The 25918-nt window shown below is 38.6% G+C and overlaps 1 protein-coding gene across 1 annotated transcript; it reads right to left on the bottom strand.

The window, feature by feature from the left end:
• Positions 1–706: 706 nt before the first annotated feature.
• B4GALT6 (beta-1,4-galactosyltransferase 6) lies at positions 707–25362 on the bottom strand. Its single transcript, XM_015855456.3, has 9 exons — positions 24945–25362; positions 12642–12758; positions 11868–11981; positions 9719–9843; positions 9206–9322; positions 7718–7905; positions 6835–6957; positions 5940–6041; positions 707–4223 (listed from the first exon to the last, which is right to left on the bottom strand). The coding sequence occupies exons 1-9, from the start codon at positions 25057–25059 to the stop codon at positions 4076–4078; spliced, it is 1149 nt and encodes a 382-aa protein (XP_015710942.1). The 5' UTR covers positions 25060–25362; the 3' UTR covers positions 707–4075.
• Between the last annotated feature and the right edge of the window lie 556 nt (positions 25363–25918).

Genomic DNA, 25918 nt, shown 5'->3' with positions numbered 1-25918 from the left:
CACAAGGGAAATGTAAACCACTTGCCATCACCTATGCCTTATTATTAAAGCCCACAGTGGATGAAATCACATGGGGCCACACACACAGTAAAAATAGCTTTTGAGTGGCAACAAGGGTAAATAAGAGAACGTAAGGATGCTACAAACTCAAAAAGCCTTTCCTGCTCCTTAATGTAGCTGGTAACACTTTCAAGGAGAATCTCTATCCACTACTGTAGAAAACTAAAACCATCAAACACGCTTGAAGTTATTTTTATATTGTCAGAAGATGCATAGAGTTCTGCAAATACCTTTGCCTTCAATTTAAGTACTCCCCAAAAAAAACTATTCACATACCTCTAGCATTCTGACACTTATCTATTAATAACTGTAAGATAAAAGGAAAAGGTACATAGGACAACTGTTTCTTCCTAAGAAAATCATGAAAGGAAGCTTCCTGCCTAACGCCGAGAGATAGGGTTCATTCATGTTTTTCACAATATCGTAATTCATTTATGAGGAAAATTACTCTTAAACAAGAGCAGAGAAGAGCTATTAGGAGAATTAACAGAAGTCATCCCACCACAGCCTAGCCTGATTTATTTGCTGCCCAGTTTCCCCTTCCTCTTCCTGTTATTTCAAGAAATTATGTATTAAAAAAACAGCATTTTATAACCAAAACAAGAGATACCTCTCCAGAATACCTCAGAATAACCAAACCAACACAATCTTTAGAACATTATATTTCATAAAAGACAATGATAAAAAAAAAGTACAAACATTCTTATGAACAACCAAAAAAACTCCAAAATTATGATAGTACACAGGAAATTCCCAGCACGTGTTTCAGTGCATTTTTCATTAAGCTTATCTTACACACCTCTACAAATAAAACATTCTTAAGTACACTTCCTCTTGCTGATAAGCAGCGGGTGCTTGTAATATTTTAAAGTAACTGGCTCCTTAGTAACCCACTTCAACGCAGTCATTAGTAAATGCAGTAGAAAAATAGACTGGCAAGATCCCAGAAAAAGGAAATTTCATACATTTTTCAATATATTCTCTATTCTGAAATGGATTTTATATTCTCCTATTTAGTTTTATACTGTGGAAAATGGGCTTAAAAGTATCTCAGTATATGAAGCAGATTCTACTGTTAATATTTCTGTAAAATTTTTACTCTCATTTGTAAGACCTTCAGAATCCCATAAAAATAATTCCTTTCTCCTCCCTCCACATTAGCTCCTCAAAGAGAAAATGCTCTTCATTTACCTCATCAGCAACACAAAGAACAACACGCTTGGCCTCACCCCACATTTTACAAGAATTATGAAAAATACCAAAAGGAATGTACAGAACTCTTAGTTCTGCATCACATTTATTTTGTTTGAAGGCACTGTTTAGGTTAAAATTCAGTACAGAGTAGTACCGAGCTCAAGCAGATGCATACAAACATTATTTTGATGTAATTTAAGATGGCATCTTTGAAAACTTATCAACAAAGTGATCAAAGTTATTGAGAGAGGAGTGTTGGTTAACATTTCATAAGGTAATATTCATCACTTTGGGGTACCAGAATGCAAACTTTCCAAGAACTCTACTATGTCATCATCCATTCACATCCTGGCTTAAAAATCATACTTTTCCTAACACCAGACATGATTAATCACTTATAGCTGTAAAGTTATATTAGCTCAGCCACAGCAAATGTGTACATTACATGTACGTGTATCTATGCATATATATGTATTTGAATGGTTCGAAATTGCATGTTTCACAGAACATCTACCAAGTGGGCACAAAAGCATGTTTCAGAAAACAGGACAGACCTACAGTGCCAAAGGATGTTTGGTAACCATAGGTGTTGAATTGCAGGTGAACTTTCTACTGAAAACCAGAAATCACTTCAAAATTAACAACAATTTAAAATTTATTCAACAGTTCTTAAATAATTGTTTTAGACTGTTATGAAATAAGACCAATTTTATTTTGAAGATGTTGATCATACATATATTATCTCCCTTTACCCATATGCTTCAGAATTGCCTATACACTAGATTATAAAAAAAATATCAGGAGGTGATCTAACTTTCAAAAAGATGTTCTGTTCACTTTGTACTTTTTGTTGGACTATATCATTGCTAGTGCAATAATAATTAGATAAATGGGTAGATTTTAGGGTAATTCCCATAAGGTTTATCGTTTACAGTTGTTCTCAAGTACTACAATTAAATCACTACATTTCTACAAAATACTTGGGACATCTACAAGTAAAATCCTTATTTTACCCTAAGAAAGACTAAGAGCAAAATCTGCTGCTGGGATGTCAAGGAAATAAAAAGGGTTTATGGCAGACAAAAATATACATAGCATCACACTATTCATGGCAGCAGTTCAGGAAACCAACACACAGTAATGAGTTAGTATGTTTTGTCTACACTCTTACAGAATACTCAACAGAAACAATCCTATCCTGCTTTCCATTCTTTATGTGAGCAGAAGCCAGCCTTTGGTTCCTAAAGAGATGAATAACTGTGACAAACAAAATAGTTCAGGAAAGCTGAGTCAATATATTTGCATTAACATAGAAAACAAATGATTCAATCCTTTTCCTTAGTATTAAATGAAGGGTGTAAAAAAGAGAAATTAGGAAAAAATACTTAACATTACAAACAAACAGATAATAGGAAAATAAGATATGTTTTTCATTCTAAGCCAAGGAGAGAGGCTAGTTACTCATACATTTTACACCACAAAAATAGAGAAACAGACAGGACCAATTCTTTGTGGAACTGTGCAACCTCAATCTCATTCGAAGTCATAGACTTGAGGATACTTAGTGCATCATAAAAGCATTCAGCACTGTACTAGAATAGGCCCTTAAAAAGCTATATTGATTAATATATCATAGGTGGAATTTTAGAAAGCATTTAGCTTAATTTCAGTTCCACTTACACAATCATAAGTGGAACAGTTTGACCCACACCATGTTTCTGAAAATCCCACACTGCAAGAATTAGAACTATGTTTTATTATTTCCTTAAAAATCTAACTTTAATATTCTTCCAATGAAGACACATTTTTGGCTCTTCTGATCTTGGAGGAATAAAAGTGCTTTTCAATAGTATTAAAAAAAAAAAAAGACAATACCAAAATACTGTATGCACCCAGACATATTGTTTTATCATTAAAATCCCTGACACTGACACCAGTGGCACACATGGAAACACTTAAGAGTTCCTGTAGATCATAGTATGTAACAACCACGAGATTTTCCATAATACACATGCAATAGGCATATAAATATGATTTAGATGGCAGGCAGGGTATTGTATAATTTTGCTGGCAATAAATAAAATTAAAAGCTTTCTTTTGAGAAAGTTCATATATGAAATTAATTCTTCTATATAGATATGCATGAGGCCTAGAGCTCAAAACTAGTATAACAGTTTACAGTCATAGCTGGCCAACAATTAGTATTACCTTCATTTCACATAAGGTATAACCTTTTTTTAAGGATACTTAGATTTTTCATTTGTTCTTTCATGCTAATAAAAACATTCCCATAGAATTCAAACAAGAACACATCCAAATATATACTGAAGCATAAAATACTGAGCAATTTAAAAGCAATGTACACACATTAATTTACATCACGTATTTACAAAACACATTTTAAAAAGGAACAAAAGCATTCATTTAATAAGTACAGGAGGGCAGAGTGGGAGCACTTTAATATAAAAATGTCCTGGAAGAAGAAGGCCTCTACTTCCAGTGAAGCTAGCAAGTCTGTTTTCTGCAGATTATTTAGCTGAGTGATTAAGATAGAGAACATGGAGAATGAAGACTTGAACAGTAGTCTCATGCTGTAAACATCTGAGTGGTAGCTGCTGGCTTTTCTTTCTGAACAGAATGCATGGCGCATACAATCACTTCACTTCTCATCCCAAATATGCATCATCAGATGGACAAAAATCCCTAATTCTAAGACGTTGATTGTTGTGGGGTTTTTTTTGTTTTGTTTTACAGTGTCTTCAGTGTCTATTAATACCTTCCAGTGCATTAAGTTTACTCCATGCTTGTCACAGCAATTCCATCAATAGTCTCTAATAGGAGCAAGTTCTGGCATAAGATTAACAGTTACATTTTTATACAATCTACTGACAAGTATTTTAGGAGTATATACTAAATTGTTCAACCCATCAATATACTGACGTTCTCTGGAATACCTCAGAAGTTTATATCTGTAGAGAGAGTAGGAAGAAGAAAAACATGAGAAAGATTTGCAAGAAACCATTCAATTTTTGGTATGATACAGTAACAGTCACATTAGTTTGAAAGACTGCAATCTTTAAACCCTGAGACTATCTTTCAGTTTCTTGAACTCACTAAATTGTTTACCTGAAGTTTAGAAGTCTGCCACTTTGGCTTTCTTTTTTTTTAAACACTTGAACTTTGTGTATGTGTGCAAGTGGATCTCAAGACCATGTTATAAGATCAGAGGTGGATGTTAGTGGTATGGTAGAGGATGGTGAACCTTCCATGCCAATATGTTTTATTGCCACATGGCATGTGGTAGGAGAAGGGCAGTCTGACAAAACAGTACCTGACATGGAAATGCATATGGAATTGAATTCCTCCATGCAGAAAAACTGACACCCCTTGACATTCATTCATGTTTGCTGAACATTTCCAGAGACCAAACAGTGGATGTGAGCACAGTTAGGCTGCTGTCAGTGCTAAAATGCACCAGTGACAAAGACAAGTCATGTTTCAGATGGCCATGTGGATTTTTATGAGTATGATAGACAGGCTCTTCTTGTTCAATGCTGGCAAAAATGCCATTAATGGCAGAAACTAAGTTGAAAAATAGTGATTAGTAGCTGAGAATCTGCTCTATCAAATAGCATTATTGTTACTGTACCTTATATGGAAATCATGGCTTTAATTTTGGAGCAGTTCACACATGTTTTGTAATTCCAAATTAAACTCCTTTTTAAAGAACATTCAATTTCTTCACTTTTTTTTTTTTTTTTTTGCTATATAACTCAATATAGAGATAGGATCTAAATGCCTTCGCTGTGCATCAGCATACATTTAAAATGTCCAAATTTCTTTACATTTGACGCTTCAGACTCCTGCATTTGCAAACATCTAATTTGCAGATATTAAAAAGCAGTTTTTCCCTCCTTGGTTACTGATATGTAAATTTAGCTTCTTATAGCATACATTTACTAATATCTACTGTATCTGTACATTTTCAGCTTTATTCATTATTCTTAATGAATGATACTCAAAGGGGGAAAAAAAAAAGATACCCACTGATAGCAAAACTGAGCAGGATTTCTAGTTATTCATAAACACATACCAGAAACCCTTTATTTTGTGCTTCACATTGCAACTTAACAACAATGTAGCTCATCTGCTATGTTCTGGTTGCTGTTCTAGTCTAGGTCAGCCAGAAGCATTTTGTGTAAGAAAAGAACCACAAAACACAAAGTTCAAGTCCACACAATCAGGAAATGAGAAGACCTTCACCTCAGAATACAATGATATATGATAGAAGAAAACAGCCCTTGAGGAGTTCTGAAGTCTGTTTTCACACAAGTCATTATCCCCAGCTGTGCTGCTTCCTTATGCAGAATGTCTAAAATCAGCAAAGCAGTAAAGCACTTCCAGCACTAACATCCAAACTAAAAAATAAACTTCCTGCATCAAAGAGCAATAACATCCTAATACACAAACGATCTCTCTCTCACAGTTAAATAAAAAAATAACATAAAAATACCTGAACACAACACATAATATGTTTAAAAGACATGGAATTCAGCACTGGAGAGGGAACAACACTCACAAGCACTGACTGCCTATTTGTACATGCAGAAGATATTGTATATACATATATGAAGAAACTTTACATCTTCTGCTGCAGTGTTTCATTAGTTTTTAGCTTCTCTTACCTTCCTAAAAATTGGACTTCACCTCTGTGATGATGAGGAATGGATTTGTATTTCCCTAAATCACCCTCTGGTCTTGTTACATTGTACCCAGCATAGTGAACTCTACAGTGGAATAAACAAAAAAAAAAAAAAAGGCATTTTTGGATAAGTTACAGCAAAAGTGAAAACTATGCATTAACTGTTTTAAATCTTAGGTTTTCCGTTCACTGACATTCTTTCCCTTAAAATATCCCTTCTGTCCCAACAAATAATAATGCTGTGAAGAAAACAGTTGAGCGGGAAACATTCATCGTTGTATGTTTAACACACAACAGGATGAAAAATATGAGAATAGTAAGGAAAGGAGAAAAACAAATTCTTCTTTTAGAATATCCCCCTCCACACATGAACTCATGTTTTAAGAGCTCTATCGGAATTTACAGTTATTTATTGTGAGCAGTTAGTAACATGGCAAGCACTGCTGTCCATTATCCAGTTTGTGGCCATCAATAGGGATGCAAATTAAGTTCCCACTTGCAGTATTTAAGATATTAAAGATACTTGAAATTCATCCTTACTCTACAGCCTGTAAGTTGGTATTCTGTAATGCTAGCAGTAGGAACATATATTAAAAGAAAAAAGCTACACACAAAGGACTAGGAGGATTGATCCTGATTTACTTTTTATACCATTAACTGTTGTTATATCTGTTATGTGTTTTAAAAAAGTCTCTCTTAAAAGTCTGTTATATATCTCCAAACCAAAAAGGCCAAGAAAAAAAAAAAGAATATCATACTCATTCTTTTAGTCCTTGGAAACAACAGAATCCGCCCATCTAAAACAATCAGATGATTGTTCAACAAGTACTGGATACTACAGAACAATCAAAAAGATATAATAAGTACTGAACATTCACCTGTTCCAAAGATCATCATCTTCTCCACCCCACCCCCAGAAGGCATTTGGAAATCCATTAATCTTCTTGAATTGTTCCACCGTCAGTCCACTTACACCACCAAAGAACTCATTGTATGGAAGACTGAAAAAGAAAGAGAAATTTCGTAATCTTATCTGGACTTAGATAAGTAGTCCTCTTATTGAGAAATACCTTTCAATAAAAGACAATGAATCCATAACCGAGGACATGTACAGAAGTCACTAAGAAAAACCGACTCACAGATCGCTGGCATTAAGTAATACACGTTGAAGTCACAAAATGTTTACAGAAGAATTAGAACTGCATGAAAGGCACCCTTACACTGTAGCTGAAATCTGTAACATGTCTACCACATATTTCAGATATGAAAAGTATGTACAGAGAGCTGAGTATTTGGGACATTGTTATTCCACGTAACTGGAGTATGAACCTTTTAATGATCCATACTGCACATGATGTTATGATGTGGAATATTGACAGCAACATTACAAAACCATGACAGCTTCTTTCTTTTCCAGTAAGCATACACTAAGTACTAGCACATAATAATTAAGTAATATGCAGTCAACCAACAAAAGCAACCACTATTCCTATGTAATATATACATATTCACACACCAGGAGACTTATGTGATTCCCAGTCTTCAAAATATGTCCTCACTATGAGAAATAATCAAGTATCAATAATACTGTGAATCTTTAGATACATTCTTCACTCAGCAGTTGCTACAGTGAAGTGTGTTTTAGCCAATATTGTTTCAGATCTGATTTGTTTCATCTACTGGATTTACTTTTGAAAGAATTACATACGCTTCAAGAATGTTTAAGACCCAGAAACAATGTAGATAAAGCTAATTACTTACATGTACATGTATTTGTCCAACTTTGCTGCAAAATGACGTGGCATTTCTCCACATCCATAATAATTTCGGTCATTTTCGGGTAAGTGATCCACATCATGAAATATTATGCAGTCCCAGACAACGTCCTTCATAGCCTCCTTGAAGCCAACATTAAAGAGCATTGCACGATTAAAAGGTTGTGTACCTGTCTTCAAGCAGCAAACAAGGAAGAAGGAGACATACTTTCAACACCAGAGAAACACGTCACATTCCACACAAAAAGAAAAAACAAGTATTCACAAAGGTACTTGTTTTTCTATAGTTAAACAGAGGAACGGCTCTGGTTAACATCAACTTCATCAACTGTACTTTGTAGTTTAGCAGTCTGAGACAGCTTTCCACCTTGCACAAAACATAACAGCACTAGCAACCTACGGCATTTGATCAGTACAGCATGACACTACCAGTTAGCTGAAATACTTTGATAACAAAAACTTCAGATACTATTATGTAATTATAATTAACATCATCTTGGAACTTAATTCCAGTTTCTAAGAAACTTTAGTGAAATTACATTGAAATTCTTTAAATTACACAATTTAAATCTCTGAATTTCAGTTTTGAACAAAGGAGACAATATAGCCTACAAGACCTATTCATAAAGCAAATGCATTCTACATGATTTTTAAATGATAATTGACAATCTTCGTTATTTTTTCCAGTTGTCACCTGAAAATCCACATAAGATGAGCCATGAGAAATAAGTCCAGTAATATCTTCAGATATTGACCTATCTACTAAAGCCAACTGCACAAATTCTTCCATTAATCTCAACTACTTTGTTCCTTCAGTGTAACTTGCAGACAATTTTGTTGGCTGTTTTATTCCCCCCACATCCATTCCTCTCTTTTTGGAGTCTCTTAGTCTCTAGCTGCCTTTATAACTCACTTATATTAACCAGATAGCATGCACATTAAAGCTATTGCCTTTGAATGGATTTCATTAAGCGCATATTGTAAACTGACCTTCTCCAAATGGCCATTTCCAAACCTTCCACCATAAAACATAAATGTAGGTGCACTTTTTTTTTTGTCTTTTTGGTTCTGTTTTGTGGTGTTTTGTTTTTGTTTTTTTAATCTTGAAGACTCAAAAAGACTATAGATCCCAAGGAGCTGTGTTATATTATCACTCACAGAATACTAGCCTGTACTTGGGAAAAAAAAAAGCAACACTGGCTAATCCTTAGGACTAAGATGAACACTGCTTTTTCACTTAAAGAATTAGAACATAGAATCCTTAGTACTGGAATAGACCTGTAAAGGTCATCTAGTTCAGCTCTTCTGCAATGAACAAGGACAGCCAAAGCTAGATTAGGTTGCCCAGAGCAAGCATAACGTCAAGCATGTTTAACAGTTCTTAAATTCTTGATTCATCCAAACCTTGGTAAAAGTGTCAGATCTCCTTTAGTAGGGAACCCCAAAGATTCATTTTTGAAGCAAATATTGTTACCTGTTCAACAACATAGAAGGCAAATTCCAGCCGCTGCTTCTGCAACATCGGTATCAGGTGCCGGAAGAAAATTGGAAGATGCTCATGACGATTACGAAAAGGAACAATGATCGCCACCTTCAAAAATTTATATACAAGTATTAAGTTAATATTTTTTTTTAATTATAATGTTTTATTTATTACAGATGAACTATTTTACCACGGTACATATAAATAGGCCCAGTATTCTAAAACATGTCATTTCCATTAGGAAAGCAAGTTCAAATTTTGCTCAATAAATTGCAAAATAAAAGTTGAATGTAATTTTCATTTTGAGTGACATACACATTGGACGAGTTTATGCCTACATAACAAAGTGTTTAATTACAGCTCATAACACACCATGTTTTCAACAAGCTTTTAGTCTTTTTGAGCACAATACTTTAATATAGTACATGTAATATAAAAATGTAGCATAAGACTGAGTACTTGCAATTGAATGCAAACAGGAGGAAAAAAAAGCAGACACCTCACCTTCCATCGTGGCTTACAGTCTTTGGGTTTCCAGTGTCCTCCTGGTTTAATGTCTAAGTCTTTTGAAAACAGTTGCTGAATTTCATCAAAACTAATTTCACTCATATTTACATCAATAAGGCCTCCTACATAGAGGAAAAAAAATATTAATTTCAATTATGATGACAGTTCTAACTCTACAAAGTATATTACAGGCAACTAGCAATGGGACCATAAGGATTACCTAGTTCCCAACCCTCCTACCACCAGGTCACATCACCCAAAGTCCCACACAACTTGACATTGAACTTCAGGGATGAGGTACCCACAATTTAGAATAAACACAAACCAGAAATACTTGCCCACAATACAGTATGTATAAAGAGATTTTGACAGTCTATAATGGATTCCACTATAATAAGAGAAACTGTAATGTAATTGTACGAAAATGGCAAATGTAATTCTGGACCAGCTGTTATATTAAAGACAAGGTCATTACTTGTCTGGTTTCTTTCCCTAGTCCTGTCAGGGCTTTAGCTGGCCATGACACTTTAAAAGGAAATCAAATAAGAGAAAAATCTACAGTACAAAATCAAATATAACAAAAGGTCAAAACTTCATATTCTAGAAAAGCTGAAATAATTGGTTTAATCTACAAAGGAGAAGACTGAAAAACTTTAATTCTTTTCCAAAACCTAATCATTTGGTGTACAGATGATAAACTCTTTTCCAGGCATCAAGGAGAATGACAAGGAGAAATCCAACTAGTTAGTGCAGGGACTGGAGGGAGTAAACACAGGAAAAATATATGAAAAAGCTCAACTATTCACTTGATGAAACATTAGAATGTACCAGTTCTGGAGAATTACCTCCTCTGAAGATTAATTTTTAAATACCAATAGATTTTTCTGATTTCTATTAAAATGGTTAAGGTATATTTAACCCCAGCATACCGAGGCCGAGGCAATCATACTAAATATCCAGATATGCCCTACAGCTCACTAAGAGCCAGTTCTTAGACTTGCAGTGACTTTTGTGAACTATTAAGAAGTTGAGATGGCCTTAATATGAGAGTTTTATTTCATGTAACTGAAACAACTGCCCTGCTTTTCATTTACCTCTAAAGTCTGCATTACAATTATCCTGATAAAATACTCTTTCACACTGCTTCTACCCTGAAGGAGAAATGCATTACTCCAGTTATGAACTAGCACAGCAGTGCTCAACCAGTATGTTGTAACCTGAAAGACTGAGTCACACAGAAGACACTTCTTGCTCTCATTTCTAGAGCTCATGTACTTGGGACAAAATGGGATTTTATCATACTCATTCCAGGAATAAAAACTTTGAAAATTGAATTCAGTCATGTGAAGAAACGTAGTTGATTTCTGTAACAACCTTAGACTATCAAGCAGGTTGAAATATACATGATTCAAGAAGCTGTTTTGTGACTGACTCAGGGCTATTCATAACAACCAAATGATGAAACATATCTTTGTGCTGTAAAGTAACTTATCCAGTGAATTACTTTCTGGCAAAATTATGCTTTTTTAGTAAATTCAGCAGGACAGACTAAGTACAAATAAAGAGCATGATATATATTTTAAAAAAAAAAAAAAAAGAAAGAAAAAAAAGAAAGCAAATAGTAACAAGACAACCTATAGATAAATTCTGCTAAGTACAGTCAATAAGTTTGAGAAGAATGGCAAAATAGAATGCAAGTCCCTACTCTGGCCATTGTAAATACAAATCAGTGCAAACAAATTCATATTAATGATCAAGATTACCTAGTAGAATCCAGCTGAAACATCAATATCTGATTTGCCTTAATGTCTCCATTCTGGACAGCAAACTAACCCAGAAGGGCAACAGTTTAGCAGAAGCCAACAAAGTTTTGAATGAACTAAATCAGCAGAATTCAACTATAAGATTCTTTGAAAATTTCATTAGAAATACTTGTAATGCTTATACGCATTTCTATATCAATATGAACATCATGCTGTTTCTCTGATTACTTACATTTTGTGCTGTTCGAACTTTCTTTACATCCCCAAAGTAGGATAACTAAAATATTTAGCATTAAATTCTTTTTTTGTATTAAAATAATTACAATGTATTTTAAATACAGTCCAATTGACTACCTAAGCATTAAGACCAATATTAAACTTACTCATGTAAGGCAGTTTCTCTGGACAAGCCTGGTAAGGAGAGTAAGTGAAGTTTTCTGGAAGATACATTGTTGTTTGAGCAACACAGTCACTAGAATTGTTTCCTTCAGGATAATCTTAAAAAGAAGAAATATTTGTGTAAAAATGTAAGCTATCTAGTGATTCTGTATCATATTGTCACATAGTTTACAACTCTGACTTTGTAAATACAAAGTTCCTTGCAGCAAGATTAAAAAAACATTCTACCACAATAACAGTAATTCGTTTAAAATATCTGGATTACAGCTATGACATTTTCCCTGTTTAACTGATAAACATTAACTCCTCCACCTTCTCTACAGTCACCAAAAAGTTGGATGTAGTTCTAGGTTTTCATAATCAAGCTATGACAAAGAATGACCTGGGTTGGAAGGGACCTCAAGTATCATGAAGTTCCAGCCCCCCTGCCTGGCAGGGCCACCAAACTTCCAGATATACTAGATCAGGTTGCCCAGGGCCACATCCAACCTTGAACACCTCCAAGAACAAGGCATCCACAGCCTCTCAGGGCAGCCTGTTCCAGGACCTCACCACTCTCCTAGTAAAGAACTTCTCCCCTACCCTCTTCCAACTTAAATCCATTTCCCCTTGTCCTGGTATTATCAGATCTTTAGAAGAGCTTATTCCCTTCCTGCCATATATATGACATAAAGGTTTGCTTCTGTAGGTGTCCCCTTCCCCTCTCCTCACCCCAAAAAGCTCTTTTAAAAATGAAATTCAGTAAGAAATACCCTTACCTGTTCCATTCAGTGTTGTATTCTTGTTAGTATACAATCTGATCATGTGTCCTATTGTTTTCACATTCTCTCTCAGCATTATACCACGAGCTTGCACCATGAAGAGATATGTATTTGCTGATAAAACAAAAAGCAATTTTGGTTTCAATTAAAGTAAGGTTTTTTCAAAATTCTTCTAACATCCACTTTTAACATGCTCTAGTATTTGCTACCAGGTCTGAATTCATAGTGAATACTAATAATCCAGAATGAAGATCCACAAAAAGTAAAATTTAACAGCAGTAAAACAAAAACAAAATAAATTCAGTGAGAGGCCTATTTAAAAGATAAAATTATAGAAAGTCAGTATGTGTTTCATATGACTCTTTTCACTTCAGCTTACAAAAAGCAATTAACAGTGCAAGGAATCAATTGTACTTAAGTTCTCATGTGCAGATACACATCCATCCATCTCAAAAAATACAGGGTACACATTAATACATACATCATAAAAATATAGGACAAAAAAATCTATAAATTTTTCAGTCCCACAGAACTATCCCCTTTTAAAATTATTAGTTAGCACAACTTTCAACCAAAATATACTGCTATTCATTCATTCATTCCTAACTGCTGTTTCATTATAGAATTGAAATAAACTACTGCCAATCAAAATATTAATAGTTGATAATTAGATATAAACTATTTATTCTAAGCATTAAGCATGAATAAATCAGCATTCAGAGTAACTATGACACTCACTCATAGCAGCAATAGGTAATATTAGTTTGTCTCAGCTTTACAGTCAAAGCCCCAAATCTGAACTCAATATAATTGTCAGTCCTAAACAGAAAGCAAGTAAGTTGTTAAAGGGGCTGCATTTACATCTGAGTAAGCAAACATGTATTCAGGACTCAAAAGAGCTCAAAAAATAATGTAAAAGAAACCACTTTGCAGAATGATTCTTAATCTTGGGAGCAACAAGGATCACAAGATCATCTACTCAACTATTTAAACTTCAGTCATCTCAACTATTTGAAGTACCCATTAATCCAGCAGATATTAGGCTTGCTGGAACTAGTGACCTACTGCAACCAAACAGTAGATGTGAGTACATCGAGGTGGTAAGTTTCAGCAGCACCAACAGCAACATCAAAGACAAGCCATGTTCCAGATTGCCATGCACAGCTGTCACATGAAATGAAGAGTTCATCCATGTGAACTGGATAAATGCCAGTATTTGTGTTGAAAAATACTGTTCTGCAGCTGAAAATTTGCTCTATCAAATAGTGTTACTAGGCACTTAATATTTGTTGTAGTTTCCATGAAAATAAATACAAGGCATTACTTTTGAAGTGAATAGTGTAAATGAATCAGTTGAAGTCTTCTCACAGCATAATACAGGAGAACTTCTTATAAAGGGCAGGAGAGCATTTCCAAAGGAAAATATGATGACCAACTCTATCTCATTAGCAAATGATACTAACCAACATCCACAGAGATCTAAATACCTGTGCTACCTTTCAAGAAATAATATTTGTAAAGTAATGTTTTTGGTTTTAGTTAAAGAAATGATAGGGAATTTTATCAGCGTTCAGAAAGCTCCTCATTAACAAGGGAAACTACTACTTAGCAGCACATTTCATGTGCAGTGCATGGTACCATTGTAGTTTTAGTAACCTGATGCTAAGTATTAAGTACAGAACTAAGATGAAGACCTTGAAACAAGTCCACAGGAAAGACAAGAGGGTAATAAGAACTGCCTTCAATTCCTACGGGAAACTTTATTCTAATCCAAGTAAGAATGCAAACACAAACCCTGATTCAACAGATTTTCTGCCAAAGCATCTACAAGCTCTCTTTCTTTTTTGAGGGAAATTTGCTTCTCTTGAGGAAAATGAAAATAAACACACCAGACATTTGTGACAGACAATGCTAGATAAGACATTTCTATATGAAGTAGTCACAAAAATACAGTCAGAATCCCAAAAACAATCAGGCAAATCCTGTCGTCAGCCTTGGCCTAAATTGCTCTTGCTAAGAGGAAGATTGAGCCTTGTCATGTCTAAATCAATATATCAGGGAAGCCCAGTTCAACACCTCACATTCCTCATTCATTTGCTTGACAAGCCATCGTTCATTTCTACCCAAACACATAAACAAAATGTAACAACTTCCCTTCTTTGCACTTTTTACATTCTTCATGCCAGCTACATGGGATCCTAGCCAAAAATTAGTTACAAAGATTACAAACATTCCAGCAGTTGTGTGTTGTACCAAAGAATTCCTCACAAGAAAGGTAGGCAGGGCTCAGTTTCTACTACAGAATTCACAATCATACTCAAATCTTCCACAGTTTAACCCCTCCCTTACACTTTCCAACAAAAAGGCTCTTCTGTTGCTGAATAACATTCTGTGTCAATGCACCTTTCATAGTTCAGTCCCCCTGAATTGCATAGATGGTCTGCAATAAACCACAACACCTTATCTTAACATAATATCCCAGCTGTCTCTTTCTTATGCTCATCTCTTTAAACATGTACAGGAGGACAGAGCAGGAAAATAAAATAAAGCAGTAGCCAGCCTCCAAACTGAAGTACGTTGCATCTTGCCATTGCCCGATCAAGTTTATATTCTGTTGTCATTCAACAGCCTCTCAATGAAGAGTGGATGCATGAGTTGCCAATTAATTACTTCAAAAGCTAAAAGCACCATACGAAACCTTAGTCCTAAAAACATAGCTGGTCTACTAGCAGAGGTTTCTCAGTAAAACTCTGTGAAAAAGAGGCACAGGTTACACCTCATACTACCAGCAGTGACAGCAACAAAGTATTCAAGATAATACTCAACAAACAGAAGCTTAACAGAAAAATACATCCATCCTCCTAGTGTGTTAAGGAAATAAGACAGAGCAGAACACTCAGGGTTACAGTCTGACAATTTTCCACAGGAATCCTCTTTTCAGTTGCCAGTGGTATTTCAACAAGGGTCATCTCCCTGAAACAACAAGGGTCATCTACCAGAAACACTGCCTTTGCTGTCATGATTTCCTTCCACTATTATTTTTCCTGCCTTTGCACCAATCAGCATGCTTGTCACACTGCAAAGCAATGAACAAACCAGCAACTTTCAAGTAACCACTCACAATCAGTTTTCTTCACATTCTATTTTATATATGTGGTCAAACAGCAAGTCAGAAATACAGCTCTCCAAGCTCAGTGTGTAGAACCCGTACTGCCACACAGTGTACATGGTTATGAGAAATGCAGTTCAGATATCAGACAACAGGCCCATAACGGACAGTCTGGAATAAGTACTATACTAAATGCTCTATCTAATCCAACTGCAGGGTAAGCTCATACCTGAAATAGATGGATCATTTTTTTCCTTTTACATCAGGCAGCTTCCTATTATTTAAATATTCACTTGACAACTACCAAAACTATTATTAAAGCAAAAAAAAAAGTACTGTTCTCAGATCATTCTCCATTAGGGAATCAATCTTCTTCTAGCACTACACTGAAAGTTAAAGCACTTTTCACAATGCTACATAACTTAATCAACCCTCATCATAGAAAAAGCATAGAAATTACTTCTAGATCAAAGCTAAGTATTCTGCACACATACACCAAAAAAAAAAAGCCAAAACAACATGCTACACACTTAGAAACAATCAAGATTGTTCTCCACTACAAGGAGAGACTAAGTGAACTGGGTCTCTTTAGCCTTGAGAAAAGAAGGCTGAGAGGGGATTTGATCCAGGTTTATAAATACCTGAGGTCTGGGGGCCATAGTGGTGAGGCTGGTCTCTTTTCAGTAGTGCGTGGGGACAGGACTAGGAGTAATGGGATGAAACTTCAACATAGAAAGTTCCGCACGAATGTGCGCAAGAACTTTACAGTGAGGGTGACAGAGCACTGGAACAGGCTGCCCAGGGGGGCTGTGGAGTCTCCTTCTCTGGAGATATTCAAGACCCGCCTGGACGCCGAGCTGTGTGACGTGGTGTAGGGAGCCTGCTTTGGCAGGGGGGTTGGACTCGATGATCACTAGAGGTCCCTTCCAACCCCTACAATTCTGTGATTCTGTGAAGATATTGCAGTGTACAGCAAAACAGTTCAAGCTGAAAGTAGAGCACTGACTAATATTCTGAAGAACAGGAGGAGGAAGATAGAACTGATTATTTCAGCAAAACAGTCAGAAAAACATTAATGAGATTACAAACTAGGATTTTTATGATGCCAAAGAAGAAAAGAGTAAAACACATGGAGATCATAAATTTCATTTAGAAATACAGCTTTTATCATTAAAACTGAGAAGAAAAAACGAAAGGGAAAAGTCTTACATAACGATTCCACAGGACTTGGCAAGAAAAGTAAGGGCCAAATATTTGTGTAAGGGTGGTGAGACACGGGAGCAGGTTACCCACAGAGGCTGCTGATGCCCCCTCCCTGGAAGCATTCAAGGCCAGGCTGGATGGGGCTTTGAGCAACCTGGTCTAAAGGGAAGGTGTCCCTGCCTATAGCAGGGGGTTGGAACTGGATGATCTCAAAAGGCCCTTCCAACCAAAAACATTGATTCAAACAACACAACAAAATCCAGCAGAATCACAGAATTATCAAGGTTGGAAAAGACCTAGAAGATCATCTAGTCCAACCATTACCAATACTTCCCAGCTAAATCATATCCCTCAACACAACATCCAAACATTTCTTGAACACTCCCATGGTCGGTGACTCCACCACCTCCCTGGGCAGTGCATTCCAATGCCTGACTACCCTTTCCAAAAAGTAATACTGCCTAATGTTCAGCCTGAATATCCCCTAGCACAGCTTAAAACCATTCCCTCTAGTTCTGTCATCCATTGCACGAGAGAAGAGGCCAACCCCCAGCTCACTACAACCTCCCTTCAGGAAGTCATAGAGAGCTATAAGACTATGCTATAGCTATATGCTCTCTATGCTACAGAGAACAGACTGAGAAGCTCAGAGTGGGGATACCTGATAGAAAATCCAGAGACACTGCAAAGTTAAAATGCAATGAACACTGCTTCTAAGGTAGATTCAAATGTGGATTCAAGTGGGTTAACAGAGAGAAGTCAGCTCGTAACTAATCTCACAGGGACATTTCTAGAACAAGTCTCACATGGACCTCTTCTCATCTCAAGGTTATACCATATTATTCTAAGCAACATGAGAGATATAAATACACTACTGGCAGACTTCATGAATGGCAAATCAATCAAGTGTTAAACTTGAAAGCATTCAGATTAAATTCTAAAGACCAAACTAAATATATAACAAATATAACTCAGCTTGAAATGGCTTCAAGTCAAGAATTTAGGTGCTGGGAATATTTTACATGCTTCAGCACAAGGATTTAAATCACATGTAATAAATAATTTTGCAGTAAAGATAACCAAACTAAGCTAAGACTACTTTCCTTTCACAAATTCAAATCTACCAAGAACACAGATAAAAAAAAATCAATAGCAGTGTTCAAATTCTACAGGATTTTATTGTTCAGTTTAAGTCATATAATCACAGAATGGCCTGGGTTGAAAGGTACCATAATCACCATCTGGTTTCAACCCTCCTGCTATGTCCAGGGTCACCAACCACCAGACCAGGCTGCCCAGAAACACATCCAGCCTGGCCTCGAATGCCTCCAGGGATGGGGCATCCACAGCCTCCTTGGGCAACCTGTTCCAGTGCGTCACCACCCTCTGTGTGGAAAAACTTCCTCCTCATATCTAACCTAAACCTCCTCTGTCTCAGTTTAAAACCATTCCCCCTTGTCCTATCACTATTTGTTGTTAATTATAAGTTTTTAAAATACACGCAACAATCAAAAAAGAAGAGTAGGCCTTGAAACCTATTTTTGGCCTGATTTATTGCTGAACACTTAAGATGAATTTTCACTGCTTGTAATTTAATAATAAATGAACACTTATTTCATTGATATGGTGAGACTGCTTTTGAGTTTGCATATGCATACACGTCCTTGTAAGGAAAACATATTAGAAAGGCACAGATCACATTAATCTGTAAACAATACCAACAACAACTGCTATTCCTGGAGGTTAACAGAGATCATTCATATGACACAGATGGGCATGTCTTTACCAGATACCACAGAGATGTTTCAGTGGTGATGTTTTCTCAGTACTCCAGACAATGTCTGTACAGTTGCTGTCACAAAGAATATGCCTAATAGATGAGTCCTTTGGCTCCAAGTCTCAGGACTGAATAAACATCAGTTATCTACTAAGCAGAACCAGTAAAAAAGGCAATTATATTGGTCAAAAGTCTCCACGTAGGGGGTGAAGAACAAAACCAATCAAATATTTTTAAGTGCGATACCCAAAACAATCTTCAATAAAACTTCTAACATGCTCTATATGGAGCTGGATTCAATGAAGCTCCCCTTGCACCTCAGGATGCTCTGTTCAGTCCTCCATCACCAGACAATTAGCTGCTGATACACATACATACATATATATATATATATATACACACACATGTTATATATATATATATAACATCTCACAGAATCACAGAATTGTAGGGGTTGGAAGGGACCTCTAGAGATCATAGAGTCCAACCCCCCTGCCAAAGCAGGTTCCCTACACCAACCTATATATATATATCTCAAGTTAAATAATGCAGTAGCTAATTCTGAAACAATTTCGTCCAACTAAAGCCTTTGATAACAGTTGAACCTAAAATCACTGTGACATAACCAGCAGCACACTGCGATTGCATCAGCAACAGCCTAGACTTCAGGTCAGTAGTACTGATTCTACTTTGTACAGCAACTTGTGAGACCATATTAGCATACTACAACTAATACGGGTATTCCAGTAAAAGAAAGAATTTAACATACCAGAGCAAGCCCAGAGGAAAACCTCCATGATGGAACAGGTAATATAGAAACAGAAACTGAAAGAAATGAGTTTTTTCAGTGCTAACTGGAAATGGCTACGAGGAAGGTGCACCTCTGGTGTCTTCAGTCACACAGTGAAAACAAAGAATATGGAAGTGAACACTTAGTAAGCTAGACAGAAAAAATACACAAGGCAATGGACACAAGACAAAAAGACAGGAAATTGCAATAACATTACAGTTTTCTCAGGGTAGTCAAACACTGGAACAGGTTGTCCAAAGGAAGCACTGAATCTCCTTTCCCAAAGATATTTGAAACTCAACCCGACATGGCCATGAGCAATGTGATCTAGTATGATCTGCTTGCAGCTGGAGGTTGGATCAGATAACTTTGACAGGTCCCCGCCAACCTAAATTATTCTGTGATCAAACAGCAAGTCTTCAGAAACATCACAGATGACAAAGATGCCAGGAACACAGAGGCTGTATCTGAAACTATGGGCTCAGCCCCTGGAACCATTCACCAGCAAATATTTATCTTGCCAATCGCATTTTCGGTTCTTCCCTCCATTTCTGGACAAGCTGAAAAGGACTGTATAGGCTTTTCCTCTTAGGAAAATTATTTCCTAATACTGAACAGGGGAAGGAGTAAAAGATATTTAATATATCAACTTGTAAGCTGAAACCAATGGAGGTGTTTCAAAGTTCTGCCTAGCTAGGAAGCCGCTCCTTGGTTAGAAATGACAGAGGAGGTTAATAGTAGCTGTGTATTTCCTCAACAGTCTCATTCCACTGTTCAGGCTTTCAAATCACCAAGGTCAAAAACAGACTATACCTTCCACAATCCCTGCACTGCTCCACACCCAGTTCCCACAGGTACTATAACATCATTACATTCAAGCTGGCCAAGGTACACTGCAGTTGACTACTGAGAGTCATAAGATACTGCTGGAAGTATTCTGCTGAATTCAGAAAACAAACAAACCAACCTGGTGATATAAAATAAAAAGTGGTGAGTAAGAGACTGCTGTATAAAACCAGTTACAATGCAAGAGATTTCAGCTTTGATGCTGATTGAAAAGTTGAAAAGTAAAGTACAAAAAATAAAACTCTCCGGTAACTCTCAGCCTGGCTTGGCAGCGAAACAAAATAAGCAAATGCTATTTCCTTTTCACCACATCCCTTCATCATTGTCTGATTCTCCTCATCTTTGGAGATATTTCACAATGTAAACTCCAAACTAAATGTGTTTTGAATAGCTGTCAGCACTAGATATTAACTATTCAAGTTGCTGTCATCACTCCTGTTATCAGCAACACTGCATAAGAGATTCCTGCCAAAGATTCCAGCTCTGCTGGCTTCCTCATTCTCTATGTGCAGGACATATTTGTGGTAAATATTGATGCATTTGGAACTTCCAGTGACGTTTCAGAATCATGTGCCACCTTCATTTATTAGCTCAAAATAAGCAACTTCCATTTTAAGAACCCAAGAAGGAGCAGAAAATGAAGTGGTCATCCTGGAGGAGTGGTGCCTGTTACTTGCTTCCATCAAATATAAGATAATAGTACACAGTCTTATTTCAACACTTAAAAAACCTACTTTCCAGACATTTAAAATATTGACTACCATTTATTTTACCTTACTGTCCTATCTCTCTAGTCTTTGCTTTAAAACACCCAACCAATTTAAAAGGAAAAACAAATACGAGAGAAGACCAGGAGGGGAATAAACTCTTCAAAAGGGCTGACATGGGGAAATGGTTTTAAGTTAAAAGAGGGAAGATTTAGGTTGGATGTTAGGGGGAAGTTCTTCACTAGGAGAGTGGTTAGGCCCTGGAACAGGCTGCCCAGGGAGGTTGTGGATGCCCCGTCCTTGGAGGTGTTCAAGACCAGGTTGGATGGGGCCCTGGGCAACCGGATCTAGTATAAGGTGTATGTTTGGTGGCCCTGCCAGGCAGGGGGTTGGAACTACATGATCCTTGAGGTCCCTTCCAAGCTGGATCACTCTGTGATTCTGTGAAGACAGTTTTCCTCTCTCATTAGCATTCAGAAGACTGAAGTGCTTCAGTCTCAGTTCTTTTGACTATCAAAAGGAGACAGGAAGCACTGAGGTAAGGTTGCAACCATCACTACTACACCCCACCCTCTGCTCTTATATAAAAGAGGGGAGAAGAGGTGCGTGAAAAACAGCGTATGAATGCTTCTCAGTAAGGCCTGAATTTCTGTGTAGTGTGGAATATTACACGTCTTAGTCTCAAAATACACAGTGGTGACTGAAAACCTCACACCTAAATGCTCTTCTACATCTCATTATTCTGAAATACGCAGGAAAATAAAAGCTTTATTTCTCCAAGAACTAATATTCTGCTAGGCCTCTATAAATAATAATAGAAATCAGTGGTATATGTATCATTACTGCACAAATAAAAGTATTTAAACTTTAATGTTTTTACTTATTTCTAAAGGAAGTGATTTAGATTTTTCCTCTGAACAAATTACCTGCATTCCAAATTCACAAAATCTGAAGCTTCACTTTAAAAGAAGTATCAATGTTATCATTTAACGGAGAGAACATGACAACAAGCTCTTCAAAAACTCCCCCAGTGTTAAGGAATTCCTTGTGTGGACGTCTTCTCCTTTTGATAAGCCACAAATTGTGTGCAAGAAGGAAAGTCCATTCCATTAGACCAGTAAGAACTAAATTCTCATTCAGTTTTTGTCATTTCAGGAAGCCACTCTGCTACCTAATATACGTACTCTTCTCACACAACTGGGAAATCAGCTTCTCCCTCTTTTCAATTCCCACCTCCATTAGGAAGAGAAAACACTTCTGTCTTCCCTTCTGCCATGTCCTGGATCTTGAGGGAGAAAGTGTTCTGATGAACCAAGAATATGTTCACTAGAACACATCTGTACACAGGGATTATGACAGATCACAGATAGTTATAACTACAAAATAAAGTTCTATAGATGTCACAATATCACAGTCTTGTACGAGTTGGAAGGGACCTTAGAGATCATCGAGTCCAACCCCCAGGATTCGAGCCTCCTGCGTAGCAGAGCAGCACTTCTACCACTTGCACCACAGGGGGGATTCGAACCCGGGCCCTACAGTGTTGCAAGTGGCATTCCTACCACTGTGCCACCTTCATTGGCTTTGCTTTAAGTCTTACAATTTTTAATTCATAGTTATGTATTCATAAAATTCTGCCAGCTGAACTTCAGTGAGCAACCTTCGCCATTCTTTACCTCCTTGTGCACAACCAACTTTGTGTAGTGAGATAGCTGTATCTAAATCATAGTGGAAGGGAAAAAGCATGTACTGCAATTTGAAAATAGCACGTACATACCACATGCAATTATTACAGGAATCACCTGCCTAAACTTCTTTCCTTCACAGAATCACAGAATGACCCGGGTTGGAAGGGACCTCAAGGATCACATAGTTCCAACCCCCCTGCCTGGCAAGGCCACCAAACATACACCTTTACTAGATCCGGTTGCCCAGGGCCCCGTCCAACCTGGCCTTGAACACCTCCAAGGACGGGGCATCCACAACCTCCCTGGGCAGCCTGTTCCAGGGCCTAACCACTGTCCTAGTGAAGAACTTCCCCCTAACATCCAACCTAAATCTTCCCTCTTTTAACTTAAAACCATTTCCCCGTGTCCTGCTATTGTCAGCAATAGATCTTCCTTAGTTCCTATTTAGAGATTCATCCAAGAATACGGCCAGGATGGCTGCCAGTTTTAAGACAGAAATCTATCTTCTTTCTCTCCTTTGTACACAGTAATATTTCCTGGAGCAAATCCTTGGGAAATCATCATCACATCTGCAATCTGGCAGATGTGGATTACCGGTGTAAAACTTTCCTACTGCCCTTCCCTTCAATATTTTATATATTCACTTCCCCAATAAGAGCAACACAGAATGGCAGGATTTTGAACTTTATACTCTTTTATACAGAGCAGCAGACCAGCTAACAGTAATTGGAAAGAGCTGCAATGTCACAAACTTATCTAACCACTACTGAAGTTTTTCTTTATTGCAAAATGAGACTCGATGGGGCTGACTGTAACACATACACCTGAGATTACAGTTTAAGTTCTTTATTTTCTTTCATATTGATTAGGCCTGAACAACCTACCCCAAGAATTCTTTTGGTATACACTGCTGATTTCACTTCACTTCTGGTACAAAGAAAGCTGCACAAGTATCTAACCCAATAGCTAAGCAGCAAGAAGTCAAGAAAAATTGCTAGAGACTGTGAAACTGAATGTGGTACTACACAAGTGCTGTTTAGTTAAGAAGCAGGTGTACTTCTAAGACGCCCAGCTAAGAAGCAGAATATCAGTGATGAAGAAAAATTCCAGGCTGTCCCCAACCAGCTCAGCTGCCCAGGGCTCCACCCAGCCTGGTCTTGAGCACCTCCAGGGATAGAGCACCACAACTTCTCTGGGCGACCTGTGCCTCAATGCCTTCTGAGTGAAAAAACTTCCTTCTAACATCTAACTAGATCTCCTCTCTTTTAGTTCAAAGCGGTTTTTCAAAGCGGTTTCCCCTTGTCCTATTGCTATTAGACCAGAAACAAAAGTGAAGCTGAACAGCTAGAAGACAGCAGTCAGCAGGACACAATCATTGCAAAGATTCAGCCACCTGATCAGGGGGTATATTTTGCAGCAATGACTGCAGAGAGGATTTTCAAGCACTGAGAGAAGACAGAGAAATGACAGGGAGACAGCTTTACAGACAGGGGGGTCCTGACAAATCCAGAGAGGTGCAGGAGAAAGCATCAGTGTTCTCTGGAAAAAAGAGAATATAGCCTAGCCAAGAGACACACCACATAGCAAAACACCACAGAGCATCACACACAGCACTTCTTATCTCAGGAAACACAAGCCAGTTCTGAAGGACTCATCCAGTGAGGAAGAACCCTGGAACAGCACAAGTAAACTAAGAACACAGCACCCGACCAGTTCTGCTGTTTGTTTCCCTATAAGACCCAGAGCTGCAGCTGTGTTATGCAGCACTTCTTACACAACTCATCTCCCCACTGCAACAGTGATTTCAAAGGTAACAGTTAATCAAGTGCAAAGCTTGTGAAGAGACCCCACTGACAGAAGAAAACGAGAAACATTTTAATTGATTCACGCAGCTACTGCTGCCTTAAAAAGATGAATTCAGGCAACTCCGCAGCTCACTCCTGGCTCCTGCCGTTAGCTTACAGCACGGCGAGCAGCGTTTTCACCTCACTTTCCCGGCCTGAGAAGCAGGAATAGCACTACCCACGTCGCGACGCCAGATGAACCTTCTAGAGCGTCGGAAGGCAGCACAACAAAGATGCAAGGTTAGCAGCAACGCGCCCGGCCCCGCACACCCCCACAGCAGCGGGGGTGCTTGAGGCCCGCCTCCCCTCCCCCCACCCCAGCGGGCCGGCTCTCACCTATACCGGGGGCCACGTAGATGAAGTAGAGGCAGGAGGAAGAGAAGGAGAAGAAGAAGATGAAAGCGAGCATGGAGCGATTGGAGACGCGCAGCGCCTTCCGGAACACGGGCATCCTCCCGCCGTCTCAGAGCCGCCCGCTCCCTTCAATCCCGGCACGCGGCGGCCGCGCTTCCCGCAGGGCGACGGCGGGCTCCTCCCATGGAGCGGCGAAGGCCGGGGGGCGAGGGCCGAGCAGACCCCCCTCAGGAGGCCCGCGGAGCCGAGCAGGAGATCGGGAACGATCCCCTAGCGCTGCCGCGGGGCTCGGGGGCCGCTTCCGCCGCTGGGAAGCGCAGGCGGCGGCGGCAGCAGCATCCCGGCTACCGGCGGACACGCACCTCCGCGCCCGGCCCCTGCAGCCGCTCGGCCCCGCCCCGCCGAGCCCCGGCTACTGCGGCGGTTGGAGCGTGCGCGTGTTGCGGCGGCGGCTGCTGACTGACTGCAGAACTGCGGCGGCGAGCGCGCACACAGCGGAGGGGGCCGGGGGACGGTGGTGATGCCGCCGTGTTATCGCTGCTGCTGCTGCTACCGCGGGCCAATGGGACGGGAGGGAGAAGGGAACCCAGCCTCCCGATTGGCTGCCGCTCCGGCTGGAGCTCGTAACGCCCGGGCGGGGGCCGTGATGGTCCTTATGTGAGTCACGTGACGGCAGGGCGGGAAGAGCCGTTGGGGCTGCGCTCCTCAGTGTGGGTGCTCCTCAGTGTGGGTCCCGCCCGGCTCTTTGCCGGGGGTCTGCTCCTCTTCCTGCTTTAACCTACAGCCCCCGAGGGTTGCTAAGTGATAAGGGGCAGCGCCATTCCTCCCCACAACGCAGCCGCCAAGGCGCTGGCGGGCAGCTGGAACAGCAGCAGAGTCGGATTGCGTAAGCATCCAGGTCTGCTGCTGGAAGGTGTTCGGCCCCGTCAAGCGTAGGGTGAGGAGAACGGAAACAC

Source organism: Coturnix japonica, chromosome 2, assembly GCF_054131305.1.
Source record: "Coturnix japonica strain WE chromosome 2, WE-NBRP24, whole genome shotgun sequence".
Classification (NCBI taxonomy): Eukaryota; Metazoa; Chordata; class Aves; order Galliformes; family Phasianidae; genus Coturnix; species Coturnix japonica.
This window is presented reverse-complemented; position numbering and strand designations above follow the sequence as displayed.